This window comes from Schistocerca serialis, chromosome 3, assembly GCF_023864345.2.
Source record: "Schistocerca serialis cubense isolate TAMUIC-IGC-003099 chromosome 3, iqSchSeri2.2, whole genome shotgun sequence".
Lineage (NCBI taxonomy): Eukaryota > Metazoa > Arthropoda > Insecta > Orthoptera > Acrididae > Schistocerca > Schistocerca serialis.
The window spans coordinates 677,058,610-677,076,125 of NC_064640.1; the positions used below are offsets into that span (position 1 = coordinate 677,058,610).

Here is a 17,516-nt window from a genome sequence, read left to right on the forward strand (position 1 = left end):
CCGTCACAGAGCCGACGAAGCCTTTCGTTGAAATCATCTACTCAGTTCCTAAGCCGGCTGTTGTGGCCGAGCGGTTCTAGCCGCTTCAGTCTGGAACCGCGCGACCGCTACGGTCGTAGGTTCGAATCCTGCCTCGGGCATGGATGTGTGTGATGTACTTAGGTTAGTTAGGTTTAAGTAGTTCTAAGTCTAGGGGACTGATGACCTCAGATGTTAAGTCCCATAGTGCTCAGAGCCATTTGAACCATTTTCGGTTCCTAACCACTGGACCCCGATCACCTCTGACAACAACTCTGCAAATTGCAAGGTCTGCTTGCATCCCATGTGTGAGGCCGCCAGCAGCCTTCACCACTTGCCAGCCGCCTGTATGAGCTGAGGATGGCCTCACAACCCATGTGACAGACTTCCTTAGTGCCGACATGAGCCACAACTTGCACACAACTGCACCCTGAATGCTCGGTAGGCACAGGCACGGCCTTTTCCACGTCTCGGATTCTGCCCCCAAGCAGACATAACGAGTGCATATTGGCTTTCCTTCCAGCCCTAAGGTGCTCCACAACGCGTCTAACGTTGGAGTTCCTGAAAACTAGCAAACCCCCGCCCACGTGTGCCTGCTCGGACCCTGCTGAAGGAACGAGTGCATATTGGCTTTCCTTCCAGCCCTAAACGCGTTCGTTCATAGGGCGAACATGCGAGACCAGACACCCATCCTCCAATGTCCTCCGCCTCGAACGCGTTACTACCCGCCACTCAGCCTGCTCTGAGGACAGTAGATCCACTGCGTTGGTGCTTCAGCAGCAGAGCCCGCGGGCGAAACAAGCGACAGCTATGTCCGGTGAGACGCGCCGATTCTCCGCCACCGCTACACCCGAAGTAGCAGCCTGATGCCGGCTGACAGGAGCAGAAAGCGCATTCAGCTGTTCGTGAACTGCGGCCAGCTCCTCTTGCATTCGCACACAGCACGCGCACATTCTACCCATCCTAGCAAGATTAGCTGAAGGAATAAATAATTAAGGCAGACAGAAACCTAGATATGCAACCTGATACCCTAATGACGTTTCACCAATGGACGCTGACGCCTTAATGAGATGTGTAACTAGCTGTTCAGAAGAAATGAAAACTGCGCTACAGACGTTCTGAATGTGCACTTACAGTTAAAAAACGCGAGATTAGAACTCTTAAATTTTAAACTACCAGGAAAACACAGGAAAAACTAAATACGTAATTCGTCGCTGTGGAAATGTGCAACAGGCGACAACTGAACCCTGACTGACTAGCCCACCGTGCTGAACGAACGGTCACTTGTCTTCAAAACACGCAATGAGCAACTACTGCGCTACAGACTAAATGAATTTACAATTACAGTTACAAAACGCTAAACCTCTTAGAAAAAAAAACACATAACACGAAATTTAAGACATATACTACTAGAAAAACACAGCTAAATACAATCATGGATCCACAGCCAACAGCAAATATTTTTCCTGACCGTCTTGCCTTGCAGTTAGATAAATGTATAAACAATCATAGCGATTACTTTTCAAATAATACAACTTCCTTACTTCTTTTCCGTCCCTCTCGTTTTCATTTGACTGCCCCATATAGAAAGCAGTAATATCGACCGCAGATTAACTTGTGTATAATGAATGGAAGACAAAGATGGCACAATCTGACAAGAGCGTGTGCAATAACCGAGTATATGATATTTTGCTTGTTAAAAGTTCTGAGACGTTGATAATGTCATGGTTGGATGCCCATAAACAACAAACTAACTAAATTTTAAAGTATGAAGGGTAAACGATGGTAGAACACCCCCTCCACTCCATCTCATCTCAACTTTCATATCTTCTTCATCTATTTGAGAAAGCCTCACATAGCTTCCAGATTACATTTCCCCTTTCATTAAACCGGCACCTACTTCATACATCACCCCCAAAATGTACATAATCTCACTTTTTCCATCCTTAATCTAAATTACATTGACTGCTGAGATGTTTCATTTGAAAAGGACATGGACAATTACCTCCTGCATTTTTCCATACCCAAGCTTGTGCTCCATCCCTAACAACTGCGTTAATCTTCCTTCTTTCTGATTCATTGTGTCACCATCTTAACACCACAATTATGTGTAAGCACAGAAATATTAATAACATATATATTCTATGTCTGAAGTAGAATTTGATCAACTGTACTCAAAATAATGGCTGGAGGGGTCTATACACTTCTACATCATAACTTGTGCCACAAAAACTCATCTATAAAATGATGTTAGCTCTTTTGCTAGAAGTACATTATGGTGTACACTTTATATTGATTGAAAATGTGAATAAAGATTTTCTGCGCTATGCTACATTACAGTAAGCTGCAGTATATTAAAAAATGTATGTACAATTTCAGGATCTGTTAATCACATAACGGAGCTGCCCCATAGTGATAAACGACAGTTTCAGTATTTCCCAGATGTGAACAACACAACAGGCCTGAATAAAAGTTCTAAGAAATCCACAAAGGTACTGAAAAGTAAGCAGATTACTATTTTTTTAATTCATAATTCGATGTAAGCTATTTTTCTTCCATGACATATTGGGTTGAAGATCTGTAATGTAAATATCCGTTTCTTAATAACACTGATCAAAACAGAAATATGCAACCAAAAATACAAAAGTGGTAGTACAGCTCTGCTTCTGTATCCTTTCAGACAGGAGACATATTACTTCCAATAACTACACATTCAGCAGGAGATGAAATGAAAAGACAAAGAAGGCTGTCAGTTCCGTGGCCTGACTTACATCGATCTAACTCCATTGTTCGCAAAAGGACAGCGTAAGTAGATCTGTTTATCACAGACTGTCCATTTCTCTAAAAACATCTAGTTCATGGGGGAAGTAAGAGAGGTGTATGCAAGGAAAGAAGTATTCACCAGGGACTGTACAACGGAAGGTCAAATTTAAACCAGTATTGTTTTCTGTTAAGTTTATTGAATCAACCAAAACAAAAATACACCCACTTCACATTTCTGATTACCCTCCTGAATTTGCAACACATTTTCCCCACCGAATTGGCAACTGTTTGTTGCCATCCTTGAAGGAAGAAGAGAGACATGAGTAGTGGAACAAAGAGGGTTCCAGGACTTTTTGTTTGTGTGGATTGCATACATTTAGGGGTAAACATATATTCAGGGGTAAATTACCCCCTCCTTCTCCCCTTTACCTATTGTTATACTGACTGATTTATGACTCCCTGGGGATACCTAGTATTATGCTAACTGATTTATGACCCCAGGGGATAATCCTTCTGAGAAACCCTAGACTAAGCTGTGGCTTCTGGTCAGCAGCTGGCCATGACACTGTAAGAGAAGTGGGCATGACCTGAATGTATAGTTCTAACTGTACTTGTACCCACAACATAGACTCTCTGCAGTTTAAAAAATGCACATTACCCAATCCAAAACAGGAATGTTGTAGTCAGTACACCTAGAATTGTTCATGCAAAATGTAGATTCATCATTCTTATATGAGTAATCTTTGAAGACAGAAGAAATGAAAGCATACACATGTTTTCACATTGCTAAAGTTTCATTGCTTCTTCTGACAATCCTGTACAACATATACCATAGACTGTATTTCCTCTAAGTATTTTCTCATCGGCTAAAAAGGATATGTGTTCTTATCAGCTTCTTATCTGTTACATCCTGCATCACAGGAGTGGAATATTAAACTCACTTTTGGCTCATGATGGAGTGCTAAGAGCATGCTCTACCTTTGTCACTGGATGCCCCCTTTCTTTCAGTCTCTCGTAACATCGCCAGATGCCTTGTCACCTATAAAGTCTTTCAAGGTAGCAGTACAGAGGAGTTGTAAATATCAGGTTAACACTACATATTGCATTATGAATTTGCTGATATAACTGATTTTAATATGATGGTCATCTCTGTGTAGGTGGGAGGGAAATCTTAATTACTTAAATTAATTGTGAGAGTCCCATTGCGTGGTAAGAAACTGTTTTTGTGCAGTCGGTTTACACTCGCAAGATAACCTCCACATCATATAAATGATGTAGCTTTACGTTTCTAAAATGAATATTGTGGTGGCAAAAGTGCAAATAGCGGATTTAGTACTACCACCAGTGAAGTCTCCAGCTAAATCAGTTACATCTCCAGCAAAATATATGTAAACTCATACTCATACTATGAATTTATGCTTGCTACAATGATTATTGAACCAAGAACATTTAATCTTGCATTGAATATAATACAAAATAGGCACTTAACAGATTGCAACAGTCCTTAAACGTACATTCAACTAGCAATTTCCACACACTATGGTGAGTAGAATACTTCACCAATAACATAATGCTGGTAGGTCCAAACAACAACATGATAATTAATATTAAGCGAACATTCTGTGATGGATAGACATATTTTTCTCATGAGTGGTACCACTGTGTCTTGGGGGGGGGGGGGAGGGGGGGGGGGGGAGACATAATCCTCTTGTAAGTGTGCAGCTTTAGAAAAGCAAAATAGCACAGCTATATTATGCCATGAGTGCATCCCACCCTTGGTTCTACAGGAAGACTAAACACTGTAATAACATCACACAACTACTGAAAAAAAAAATTTCTCCCAGAACACTGCACGTATCTTCAGCGCGATGTATGGACAGAGGTTAAGCAGCTGAAGTCCAGTCTTACTTCTCTTGCTCTGTCACTCTACCCCTCCCCACCTCCCATAGGTAGGTATACTGGTATTCCAGGCCTGTTCTATCCTGTCACTGGATGTTCACAAAGAGCTCAATCCACTGTAGGTGCTCAGCTTTGGTCAGTGACGACTTGACAATGACATATTGATTCAGGTCTGCAGAAATCAAACATATTTCTAGGAAATGCTGACCCCTGGAGCAAGACAAAATACTTGACCATTCAGCATGGAGCGGCCAACAGCATGCTACATCTATTTTTCTGTCTTTGCTCTTCTAATGAAGTGTTACGTAATTTTAAAAAGAAGGGCCCTCGGCTATGTCTCGTGGTGGGAAGAGGCAGCATTTGTCAGATGGGTGGACGCTGTGACCAGACGAATGCAGTGACCAGCGGCCTTGAATTCGCTGTGGGTGGCCACTATTCAGTACATTGGCGCCTACCACCCTCCTGCCGCCGTCCATTTCCAGGAGCTCCTTGTAGCCTTAGCACTCAAAATTAGTCTCTGTGAAAGTTATGCAGATAACTTGTCATGCATGTGGCGTTTACATACATTTCAAATTCATAAATGTCAATAGAGAACACCAGCTATCACACACTCTATCCACATCTCAGAAAAAAAAACCACAGTATCCTTTACACCTGACAGCAAGCTATAATTCGCATCTCGACCTTCTCGTTATTTTGTAACATCCAGCTGAGTAAAACCACGAACTAGGACTATGATACTATTGTCAATGATGGATAAGCAAACTGCCAAGGTCAGAGCTCTGTAAAAATGATGCAAATACTGTTTCATAGCATGGGAAATAGCCAGCAGCAGAGAAGAGGTGCAAAAACTACGTCCGTTAGCTGAACACTTCTGCTGCTACGGTCTCAGGTTCGAATCCTGCCTTGGACATTGATGTGTGTGATTTGCTTAGGTTAGTTAGATTTAAGTAGTTCTAAGTCTAGGGGACTGATGACCTCAGATGTCAAGTCCCATAGTGCCTGGAGCCATTTTTGGAACACTTCATTTTACTATACTTGGTCATCTCTGCCTGTCATCTCTGTATTGTCGCATTTGTAGGATAAAGACTGAGATTGGAAGATCTCACCAAAACGTTTGATGAACACCACTGGAATAAACGAATCATATCCATAGCAGCTCTCTGCCCTCTATTTCGAAACGAGTTGCCACTTCATTGAACCTATTGACTAAGGATCCTGGAAAGACTCTAGGTGGTATCTCTCTATTCATCTCGTAAGTTTTTGTCTGTTATTAACCAGCCCTCCCTGGAACAATGTACCAGTTTAATTTGGAACTGACCAGAAGTAGGAGGGTACTACACATACTGCATTTGACGTCTCATGAAGGAACAGAAGAAGCTGACTTCCACATAATCAGTAAACTTCAATGTTTGGCATTTGGAAAGAGTATAACACGTATTCTAAACTTGTACAACCAACTGATGCTAGTGATATAGACTGATAGTCTTATTTGAACACCATAACTGCTGTTCTGAAAAGACTGTGGATACGAGCCTGATATGTTTGAGAGGGTTGTGGTGGTATATCAGATGCTCAAGAAGAAGAAGAAAAACATGGTTTATGCATGATAGTGCTCTAGATAGAAGGAGTTTGAAACATTTTACACATTTTACGTAAATCACTTGTGCTATTAATTCTGGAGTATTGTTGTAGTGTTTAGACTCCATACCAAGAAGATACTGGAAAGAGAGAAATGATCATTGAACATAAACACACACTCATAATGCTACTTTGTTCTGCACTTAAACATGCTATAATGTTAAAGTAGTGTGGTTTCGAATGTATTAGTTGTAGAATTGCAGTGCTGCTGGTAATGCAATGCAGAAAATATATTTCCAACTCCTGACATACATTAAGCCTGCAGGTTTTCTATCCCACTCACTATGGTGACCAACTTTAAGGTGATAAAAAAAACTACTACCTTCTACACAAAAAGAGTACAGTTTCTTATGTAGTGGGGAAATGCTGTACTTCGCATGCATCTTCATTCATCTAGAAGAGGGTACCAAAAGAGGTTCTCCATCAGTTTAGTGGACATGATTCATCACACATGAGTTGTAAGTCCTCTGACAGTTGTGATATGGGGGAGATTTACTGTTACCAGTTGCAGGTTGATAGTGCTCTATGTCACACCGACAAGAAACAAATTAATTGTATTTGAGTCGAATGCAGGTTATACCACAGACCTGATACAGCCCAAGAGAACAACAGGAAAAAGTTAAATGTGCAATAAATGACATGCCACAACATCTTCCTCTCCCTAGAATGCATCACCAGTCTATCTTGTTAATCACTTCTCAGCCAATTACTCCACCTACTTTCTATTATCCCTCAACACAGATCCATATCAATTTAGAGGCAGATGGTTGTCTTTGCTAGTTCTCTTTCCATGAAAGCACCCAATGTAGCAGTCAGTTTACCTGAATAGACATAATGCAGAATGTTATTGAAACCCATGCAGCAGCTGTTCTGTAGGGTATTTGTTAGCTGGCACTGCATGGTTGTGATTGGTAGAGACTACAGAGAAGCACAATGTAAATGCTGTTTGCTAGAGTTTAAAACAGTTAAATGGTTTTGCACAGGGTCAAACATGCAATCCATCCTGTAGTTGTATATTACAGTCCCCATGCTGGTAATACAATGTTCGTTAGCTAAGGAGGATGTAAAGTGTATCATAGTCATAGAACTCCAACATTGGCAGTTTGCTCATCCGTCACTGACAACAGTATCGTAGACCGAGTTTGTAGTTTGGATGTTACGAGATAACTAGGATGGAAGGATGCGAATTGTAGCCTGCTGTCAGGTTTAAAAATTACTGTGGGTGTTTTCTCAACTTGTGAATAGATAGCATGAAAACAGCTGTTCTGTAGTGTTTAGTCTTCCTGCAGAACCAAGGGTGGGACACACTCATAGCATAACATAGTGGTGCTATTGTGTTTTTTAATAGCTGCACACTTACAAGAGGATTATATCTCTCTCCTCCTAAGAAACAGTGGTACCACTCATGAGAAAAATATGTCTACCTATCACAGAATGTTCACTCAATATTGATTATCATGCCGTTGTTTGGTTCTACCAGCATTACATAATTGGTGAAGTCTTCTGCTCACCATTGTGAGTGGAACTTGTTAGCTGAATGTATGTTTAAAGACTGTTGGATGCCGTTAAGTGCTTATTATGTAGTATATTCAGAACAAGACTCAATGTTTTTGGTTCAATAATCATTGTAGCAAGCATAAGTTCATAGCATGAGTGTGAGTTTACATATATTTTGCCGGAGATTTAATTGATTTTTGTCCTATATCTACTATTTGACCTTTGCAATCATAGTATTCATTTTAAAAGTGTAAGACAAAACCCTTACACTATGTGAAGTGAGGTCTGTCGGTACAATATTTTGTTCTAGCAAGCATAAGAATCACAGCTTGGGAGTGAGTTTACACTTCTTTAGCTGGAGATTTCATTGATTTAGTACTGCATCCACTATTTGCACTGTCACAGTATTTGTTTTAAAGGCATAATACTGTTCCCTGTATACACTGTGAGGTGAGGTCCGTCGGTGCAATATTTGTTATAGAACACACAAGAATCACACCTAGAGAATACATGATGGTAATACTTTAGCCTCTGGGAAGCCCCTAGAGACACCACAGAAGCCTCTGTAATGGTTACCTGGTGAGTGTAATCCTACTGCAGGAAGAAAATTACTCACCATGCAATAGGATTCACATGATCAATTTAATTAGTTAGCCAATGAACTTCATGCCAGAGAAGGGAGGGCAAGAAAACTACATATCTGATTCGCAAGTTGGAGTGGTAATCAGACGTTTTTTCGTTTCGGCGAGATCTTTTAATGAACTTTCAATCTCCCATCTACACAGGGAGAGATGGCCATCGTAATAAAATCAGCTATATTACGGAATTTATAAAGTGATATGCAGTATTAACCTGATATTTACAACTCCTCTGTGCTGTTAGCTTCAGAGACTTCATTGGTGATGAGGCATGTGCCTACCTTCAGACAGACTGAAAGTGAGGACGCGTCCTGTGACAGAGGTAGAGCATGCTCTAAGCACTCCATCATGAGCCAAAATTGAGTTGAATATTTCAAGTCGTCTGATGCATTACACAAGAGATACTGAGCTTATTAGAACAGAATTATCATACCTTACGAGAGAGTACTTAGAGGCCGGCCGGTGTGGCCGTGCGGTTCTAGGCGCTTCAGTCCGGAACCGCGTGACAGCTACGGTCGCAGGTTCGAATCCTGCCTCGGGCATGGATGTGTGGAATGTCCTTAGTTTAGTTAAGTTTAAGTAGTTCTAAGTTCTAGGGGACTGATGACCTCAGAAGTTACGTACCATAGTGCTCAGAGCCAGTACTTAGAGGAAATATAGCCTATGCCATACTGTTGTATAGAATTTCCGCAACAGCAGAATGACAATCAATTACTGTTAATCGAGAATGATGACGCCTTCCAAAGATAGGCATACCGTCGGCATCACGTGACGAATGTTGGTGCCCTCTATGCGCTCTATAAATGCCAGAGTACCTGGCAGTAACCGGACGACCTCAGAAGATGTCTCCTGCAGATGGAGACGAAACGATAGGTGGAAATTTTATACATCGACCACGGCCTCTCATCCCGGAAGTTTCAACTGAAGAGGTCACCCTTGTTACGATTTCTTACAAATTAATGAAATATCAGAAGCATTCAGGAGACTCTAAGATGAATGATGATACTATTAATAATTGCATGTGTTCGTTTTGGTCTTGTGGTTAGGGACACGCAGAGTTGTGGAATCGGAGGAAGCAAGTTTGGGTGCTACTATACGTTAACTTTTTTTCACCTTCGCGTTTGTAAGAGATTCTGTGACTTTTTATTAATGAAATACATATATGTTCTGCAATATTTGATGTTATTTACATACAACAGTGTGCTCACTAAGGAGTGAGTTTCTTCGATTTTTGACTTCAGTCTGATTAAAAAACGAATGATGAAGTTGTTACGAGTGAAACTATCATGAATGACATTTGCACTCCTTACTTTTCACAAATATTTGGTTGTTTTTTCTAGAAATATGTTCCGATTTCCGAGGTGGGATTAGAAGACAGCTTAAGTTGCTGCGACTGAAACGAGAACCAATCACATTCACATTTATTTATCCACAACTTCAACAGATGTCATGCGCCGTCCGTCCATGCCAAACACCTAGAATCAAAGTGAAGAGGATTGGCGGGAGGGGGTGGGATGGTAAGGCGACCACTCACGATAAGCGGGAAATCCGGGTTCGAGTCCCGGTGGGGCACAAATTTTCATTGTCTATTTATGCCCATCATTTCAGAGATGGTTGCGCGACTCGGCTGTTCGCTTCAGGACGTCAAATAAAACACCTTTCAGCCGTCTAATTTCCAAATTATTACTGTATTTGGCTACCAGTTTCGACAATTTACTACGCCATTATCATTGTCGTCATTCCATTATACAGCTGATGGTTGTCCATACTCGCAAGTGCGAATACATTTCGTGTATTTATATTCTCTCTTGTCATAAATATTTAACTTTTTTCCGCGAATATAATGCGATTTCCGAGGGTCACAAGGGATAAGCTCGTGTCAATGTCACGCTTTGCTTATCCGTAAAGTGCTGCTGGATATGTACACGCGTCATTTTGATGTCAGTTCCGAGTAAGCTGAGTGTGTCACGAATGCCAACCGCTCTGCCAAGCTCTTCGTGCACCCACAGAGTGATGTGATATCCGATAACTAAAGCGGGTACTTTCACTAACCTACTTCAATATCAAATGTATCTCTGATCTTATATTTAACTACTTATTACGTTTCAATGGAAGCTGTGACTCGTGTTGTTATAACATTGTGAACAAAAATTTACACATTCTCGTTTACTGGCATACGTTTAAATTCACATACTTCCACGTGTCAGCATATGAATTACTTTTTTCACTTTATTCTAATAGAAGTGGAATCGCGCATTTTTTGTTGTAAGTAGTGGTCGATAGAGCAAAAGTTTTGCCCCACGAACCTCTGCTTACAAGACAGAGTACTTGAACATTCGCTCTGCGACAGTCTTCACCTCTTTTGCCGAAAAGTTTGGCTACATACCATAGTTAGCACCATATCACCATAATAATCAATGGAACTCTAAAGCCGTCATACAAGAAATGTAGCTGGCCGGTGTGACCGAGTGGTTCTAGGCGCTTCGGTCTGGAACCGCGCGACCGCTACGGCCGCAGGTTCGAATCCTGCCTCGGGCATGGATGTGTGTGATGTCCATCGGTTGGTTAGGTTTAAGTAGTTCTAAGTTCTAGGGGACTGATGACCTCAGATGTTAAGTTCCATAGTGCTCAGAGCCATTTGAACAAGAAATGTAGTTTCAGTTAAAAACAATTAGTTTAATATTTTGCTAGATAAAATAGTTACTGACATGAGCCATACAAGAAAATACCCGACCGTTTGAATACTGTAACATGCCGATTTTGCTAGATAAAATAGTTACTGACATGGGCCATACAACAAAATACCCGACCGTTTGAATACTGTGACATGCCGAAAACGTTCAGTACCTTTACCAGTTCAGTAAGATGTGAGTTGCCCGCATCTCGGGGTCGTGCGGTAGCGTTCTCGCTTCCCACGCCCGGGTTCCCGGGTTCGATTCCCGGCGGGGTCAGGGATTTTCTCTGCCTCGTGATGGCTGGGTGTTGCGTGATGTCCTTAGGTTAGTTAGGTTTAAGTAGTTCTAAGTTCTAGGGGACTCATGACCATAGATGTTAAGTCCCATAGTGCTCAGAGCCATTAAGATGTGAGTTAATGGCTTAAGTGTTCCATATCGCGTTCGTCAGGATGCCAATGACCAAAACTGGCATCCTAATAGGAAAACGAAACAACTTTACGTCCGTACTGAGTTACTCCTCAGCAACCTAACTCACGATAGTGCTCGGCGCTTTGTGTACAGTACTTTGCGAGACAGCGACGTCCCTACATACTGATGGAGTCATATTACTCGTATGTACTCTGGATTCGACCACATATGATCAACTCATTGCAAGGTATAACGATTTCTTGATATTGTAAGAAAATTTGTTGTGGATTCAAGAGCTAGTGATATCTATTTTCATAATTTTATATCATGTGACTACGAAGGCTTTCCCGGCGTAATAATTGATAATATTCTTCTCGGGTATGCAGCCGGATCATAACGTCTTCATGACACAATATTTCCGCGGTCCAACTGGCCACCATCTTCAGGTGAGAGCGCTGGTGCACAATCTCGCCGGAAATGATTGTGCACCAGCGCTCTCACCTGAAGATGGCGGCCAGTTGGACAGCGGAAATATTGTGTCATGAAGACGTTATGATCCGGCTGCATACCCGAGAAGAATATTATCAATTTTATATCATCATTATTAACATTGCGATGAATAAAACCGTTTCCACCTGAGGGTCAACCTTACTCACCACCATGTAGTGCTGCCTTTTTTACAGACGATGGTCTGGCAACATAATATTTTAAGTGATGATGGAGGCTTCAATCGATCAGTGGCCTCCAATTAGATGGTGATGGACTGGTTAGAAGTTTAAGACATCATCTTGTCCTTTGAGAGGAAAAGTTCCTCTAAACACAGAATATCCAGGAATGGCTGATGGCACATGGACATTAAAATCAGCGAAATGTACAGCACTCTTGACACCACATGTATACAGAGAAAATATTGGCTTCTCATCGTGTTTCATGATGACCGCTTCTTTTCCAAACAAATATTGATGTTATCTAACCATCATCCATATCTCTCGTTCGAGACAATTTTTGTGATGGATATCATAAGGATCAAAGCTACAATTTTATGAGCCGGTGAGAGTAATATTACAAGTCACAGTGTAACAGAGAAAATATGAAGGCCGAGAAATGAGCTGACCCGTATCCAGGTCAGTGGGCGTCCCAGCATGGCACTACAAGATCATGGTAGGTGGTTGGGGGGCTATTGACTACCATCTATTCCTCTGTAGGCCTTATGCGAATTGGCTCTAGATGACGACCGACTCTACTGTCTCTGATGACTCACGTGTTTTTTCCACCGTTCAGAGTGCTTTCAACACTCTCTCACTGCTACAAGACAAGAAAACCTGAATCAAGAGTAAAATAAGAATAAGATTGCATTAGTCTGCTACCAACAATCACTAGTATTGCTGTTTATCATATTCCTCGGTGTCAATTAAATGTTCCGATCAAATGGGTCTTTCAGGATGAATTTGTATACATTACATGACTGCTTCTGGAAAAACACTTCCTCCTGGTTTTTAAATTTATGCCAATGCAGTTATGCTCAAAACTTGTGAAAGCACAAGTGCATCAAAGAAATTTTATTCCTTTGTGTTTATCAGGTTTGCATGTTTAGCTGAGATTCTGTTGAAGAAAGGGTTGGGTTGTTGTCGCAGAGGAGACCAGACAGCGAGGTCATCGGTCTCATCGGATTAGGGAAGGACAGGGAAGGAAGTCGGCTGTGCCCTTTCGAAGGAACCATCCCGGCATTTGCCTGGAGCGATTTAGGGAAACCACGGAAAACCTAAATCAGGATGACTGGACGAGGGATTGAACCGTCGTCCTCCCAAATGCGAGTCCACTGTGCTAACCACTGCGCCACCTTGCTCGGTTGTTGAAGTTGTAAATAGTTCCAAGGTAACATAGTTCATATTTTATTGTTTCACTCCTACCTATCATATCAGACCACACCTCATTCATCCATCAAATTTGCAGGTGAACTGAACTTGTACTTTACATTATTGTACTAGCTTATACTCATTCATGCATGTTCAAACTTAACATTGCAGTTGATTCTGAGATAATCCATATTCAAACCAAACGACTTTAAAAACCATATGACATCATGTCGTCTACTCACTCACCCACCCTTAGTTTGAAACACACACTTGTTCATTCCATCTTTTTAAACAATGATTAATTTCTACTCACCTTCAAAACAATTTAGTATTTACTAAAGTCACATTCTTGCTAAACTCATAGTATCTAGTACCATGACCAACTTTAAAACTTTACAAGACCTAAGAAAAAGTTATTCATCACAAGATAAAATTTTCAATAGAAAATATATGAAGGTTCAAGCATTAATAGTCACAAAAAATCACGTTATTAAACTGGCATATAGATCATTTCTGTTGAGAATCAAATTCATGAAAAAACATGTTCATTCAAGCATAAAAATCAGATCATAAATCTATATGAAAAATTCGCTAGTGTCACTGGGTGTAAATAGATTTCAATTAATATGTGTATCTTCAAATTATTGCTTGATGGAGTTTAGCGCATTCACAATGCAGTTCTGTAGAAAAACCATAACTGTCCAGTTAAAATAATAACACAGCTAACAAATCATTATCAACAATATCCTCCTCGACAGACCATCACAAAAAAGGAAAAAATAACATTGATTCAAGTCACATTTAGTATTATCATACAAGAAGCACATTGTCACAGTCTGGGTACGAGAGGTACATGGTTAATGTCAATGATCACTGTAGATTGGAAGTCTGTTCAATTTATAGTAGCATATGGGTCTTAATTCGACGTAAGACATCCTGGTTGCGATACCTGATCGTCCACAGCATGATGTTTTTCCTTAGTCTGTTGCAGACCGATATGTACTAATGAAAACTCAATTACTCACAGTGTAGGTTACCTAGATCTGGTTATATAAGTTCCAGTCTATAACCAGATCACAAATGGGTACATTGAAATTTGCAGTTTTGGGCACTGAATGAATTATGTAGTGTCTTTTGAATTTGAAATTCCAACTATCATTTCATACATCACCACTTCAGCATGATATTAAATAATAATAGGTTTGGAGTATTTAATTAAATTTCTCATCAAAAACATAACACTTTTTTATGCATACAAACTACTGTGCACTGTCAGTTTTTTATTTATGTCAAGTAGCTTTAAACTGTGTGAAGCAAGGTGTTTAAATGCCTATATTAACGATTTAATTACTATTTCCTGTGGGAAATTTTCTGAAGCATCATTTGTGACACCTTCAAGATATGATATTCCACACCAGATGTAATAACTCCTTAAACAGTTCGGGAAATGCAACACAAGAAACTGCGACAGGAAGGCTGGGACAGCTTAGAACCAATGGCACAATGAAATATCCCATGCTAGTTCCTATGTCACCTGTGAAGCAAACTACAGCTCCCTCTCTATGTATATATATATGCAACGACCTTTTTTTTAAAGTGTATTTAGAGTCAGCCTGCTATTAGTTTTATGACATTGTTAATTTGTGTGAGTGAAATAGCTTCCACATCCGCCTTATATCCCGTACATCAAGATCGTGTGACTGGAAATTAGTTATTTATTAATTTCAGCAGTATTTCTGGACCGATTCCTAATCAGGCATTTACCTAATCAGGCATTTGCCTTGGCAGGAGCTCTCGCATGCATCAGTATTCCGCAGGTGCTTACAAGCAAATGCTGCTTTGTAAATCACATAGCAAAATTTTGTTTTGATCATGGACTGAAAGGCACACTTGCAATCGCCGTCTGAAAGAACGATGAACATATGTAATTACAGTGGATGATATGATGGAGCATGCACTGGCGATTCCACGACACATACTGTCTGGCTTGGTTGGGGCTTCGTCATAAACTCCATCTTCCCCCCTAAAAAAAGAAATCAAGATGAGTCAAACCGGGGGATCTCGGAGGCCATTTGACAACAGAATTTCGTTCACGAAAGTTCTCATTCAGTATTTGCGTTGCAACACGGGACGAGTGAGCTGGACAACCGTCGTGTTGCAGCCACATACACTGTCGAATATCCGGTGGTACCTCTACTAGAACAACTGGCAGAATATTTGTCAGAAATTGTGCGTACAAATGTCCTGAGGTGAAGTGAGGTCCCACAACATAATTTGTTATGATGCCGCACCATACTTTTACACTTCACGATCGTTGATGTTGCACCTCACGAAGCCAGTGTGGGTTGTTTTAGACTGCCAAATAGTGCATGTTCTGAAAATTTACATTATTGTGGTTAGTAAACGGTGCTTCATCGGCAAAGAGCAAACGTTGGAAAAACGTGCGGTCGTCTCTCAGTTGCAGAAGAGCAAGCCGACGAAAATTCTGTACGACGTTCGAAATCACGGTCATCGAGTGCGTGACAGATGATAGGGATTGAAATTCTGTCTAATGCAGGATGCGAATGTCACTCATTTGACTGATAACACGTTGCTTGGCAATATGTCCCGTACAACTGTACGGATTCATTAGCGTCGTAGTCAGGACAGCGTCTTCGTGTTCTCTGTCAGTTGTAGTCTTCATTCTTGTCCTCTTTTTGACGTTCAAACAGTCTGTTCGCGCTAGCGTCTTAATAATTAGTGCAATTGCTTGGCGCGTCTGTACTGTTTTTAAGTCATTTCTTTTACATTCACCATATAAAAGTAGTATATCCAACTTCTCCTCATTAGTGTACATGTATAGACGCAACGAATGTTGAAGCGGAAATGAGCAATGCAGACAAGTAAACAGGCAAATGTGTTGATATTATGACACAGCATAGCAGGAGAGCTCTGATTGGCCGTGCTCTCAGATTCTAGGATATTTCTCGAATTTTTTTTATTACTGGTTGCAACGTCAATATTAACAAACGCTATATCACAGTCACTGTCTTCTCAAGAGCTATCTGATACAGATATAAAAAGTTTTCGGTTATATTAAAAAGAAGTACTTGCTTCAGTGTCTCCGTTGACACCATTTTATTTCAGAACAGTGGAAGTAATAATGCTGCGTCCTGGTTATTTAAGTAACTGTAACATAAAGAACCCGTTTAGTAACTTTCATTTCAGTTGCATAGTAATATTTGTTTTGTAATTATCTGTAGAAACGGTGTAATTACAATAATGAGCACTGTTCTCATTTGTTAAGTCAGATTATTCGAATTGAGGTATTTTCTGCAAACGGCGGTGCATTATTGTATTGTAAAGTGAGCAATATTTAACCTGTCACATAATATGAAGTACATTATTTACGAAACGAGGTGCATTATACGTGCAAAAATACACTCCTGGAAATTGAAATAAGAACACCGTGAATTCATTGTCCCAGGAAGGGGAAACTTTATTGACACATTCCTGGGGTCAAATACATCACATGATCACACTGACAGAACCACAGGCACATAGACACAGGCAACAGAGCATGCACAATGTCGGCACTAGTACAGTGTATATCCACCTTTCGCAGCAATGCAGGCTGCTATTCTCCCATGGAGACGATCGTAGAGATGCTGGATGTAGTCCTGTGGAACGGCTTGCCATGCCATTTCCACCTGGCGCCTCAGTTGGACCAGCGTTCGTGCTGGACGTGCAGACCGCGTGAGACGACGCTTCATCCAGTCCCAAACATGCTCAATGGGGGACAGATCCGGAGATCTTGCTGGCCAGGGTAGTTGACTTACACCTTCTAGAGCACGTTGGGTGGCACGGGATACATGCGGACGTGCATTGTCCTGTTGGAACAGCAAGTTCCCTTGCCGGTCTAGGAATGGTAGAACGATGGGTTCGATGACGGTTTGGATGTACCGTGCACTATTCAGTGTCCCGTCGACGATCACCAGTGGTGTACGGCCAGTGTAGGAGATCGCTCCCCACACCATGATGCCGGGTGTTGGCCCTGTGTGCCTCGGTCGTATGCAGTCCTGATTGTGGCGCTCACCTGCACGGCGCCAAACACACATACGACCATCATTGGCACCAAGGCA

At 41.1% G+C, this 17,516-nt stretch overlaps 1 protein-coding gene across 1 annotated transcript in view; it reads left to right on the top strand.

Moving 5' to 3' along the window:
* LOC126469558 (uncharacterized) overlaps positions 1-17,516 on the top strand; it is a 67,653-nt gene that overhangs the window by 19,549 nt on the left and 30,588 nt on the right. The window contains exons 3-4 of the mRNA XM_050096677.1: positions 2,398-2,510; positions 2,699-2,823. Of these exons, the coding sequence (XP_049952634.1) occupies positions 2,398-2,510; positions 2,699-2,823 (238 nt within the window). The remainder of the gene's footprint in view (positions 1-2,397; positions 2,511-2,698; positions 2,824-17,516) is intronic.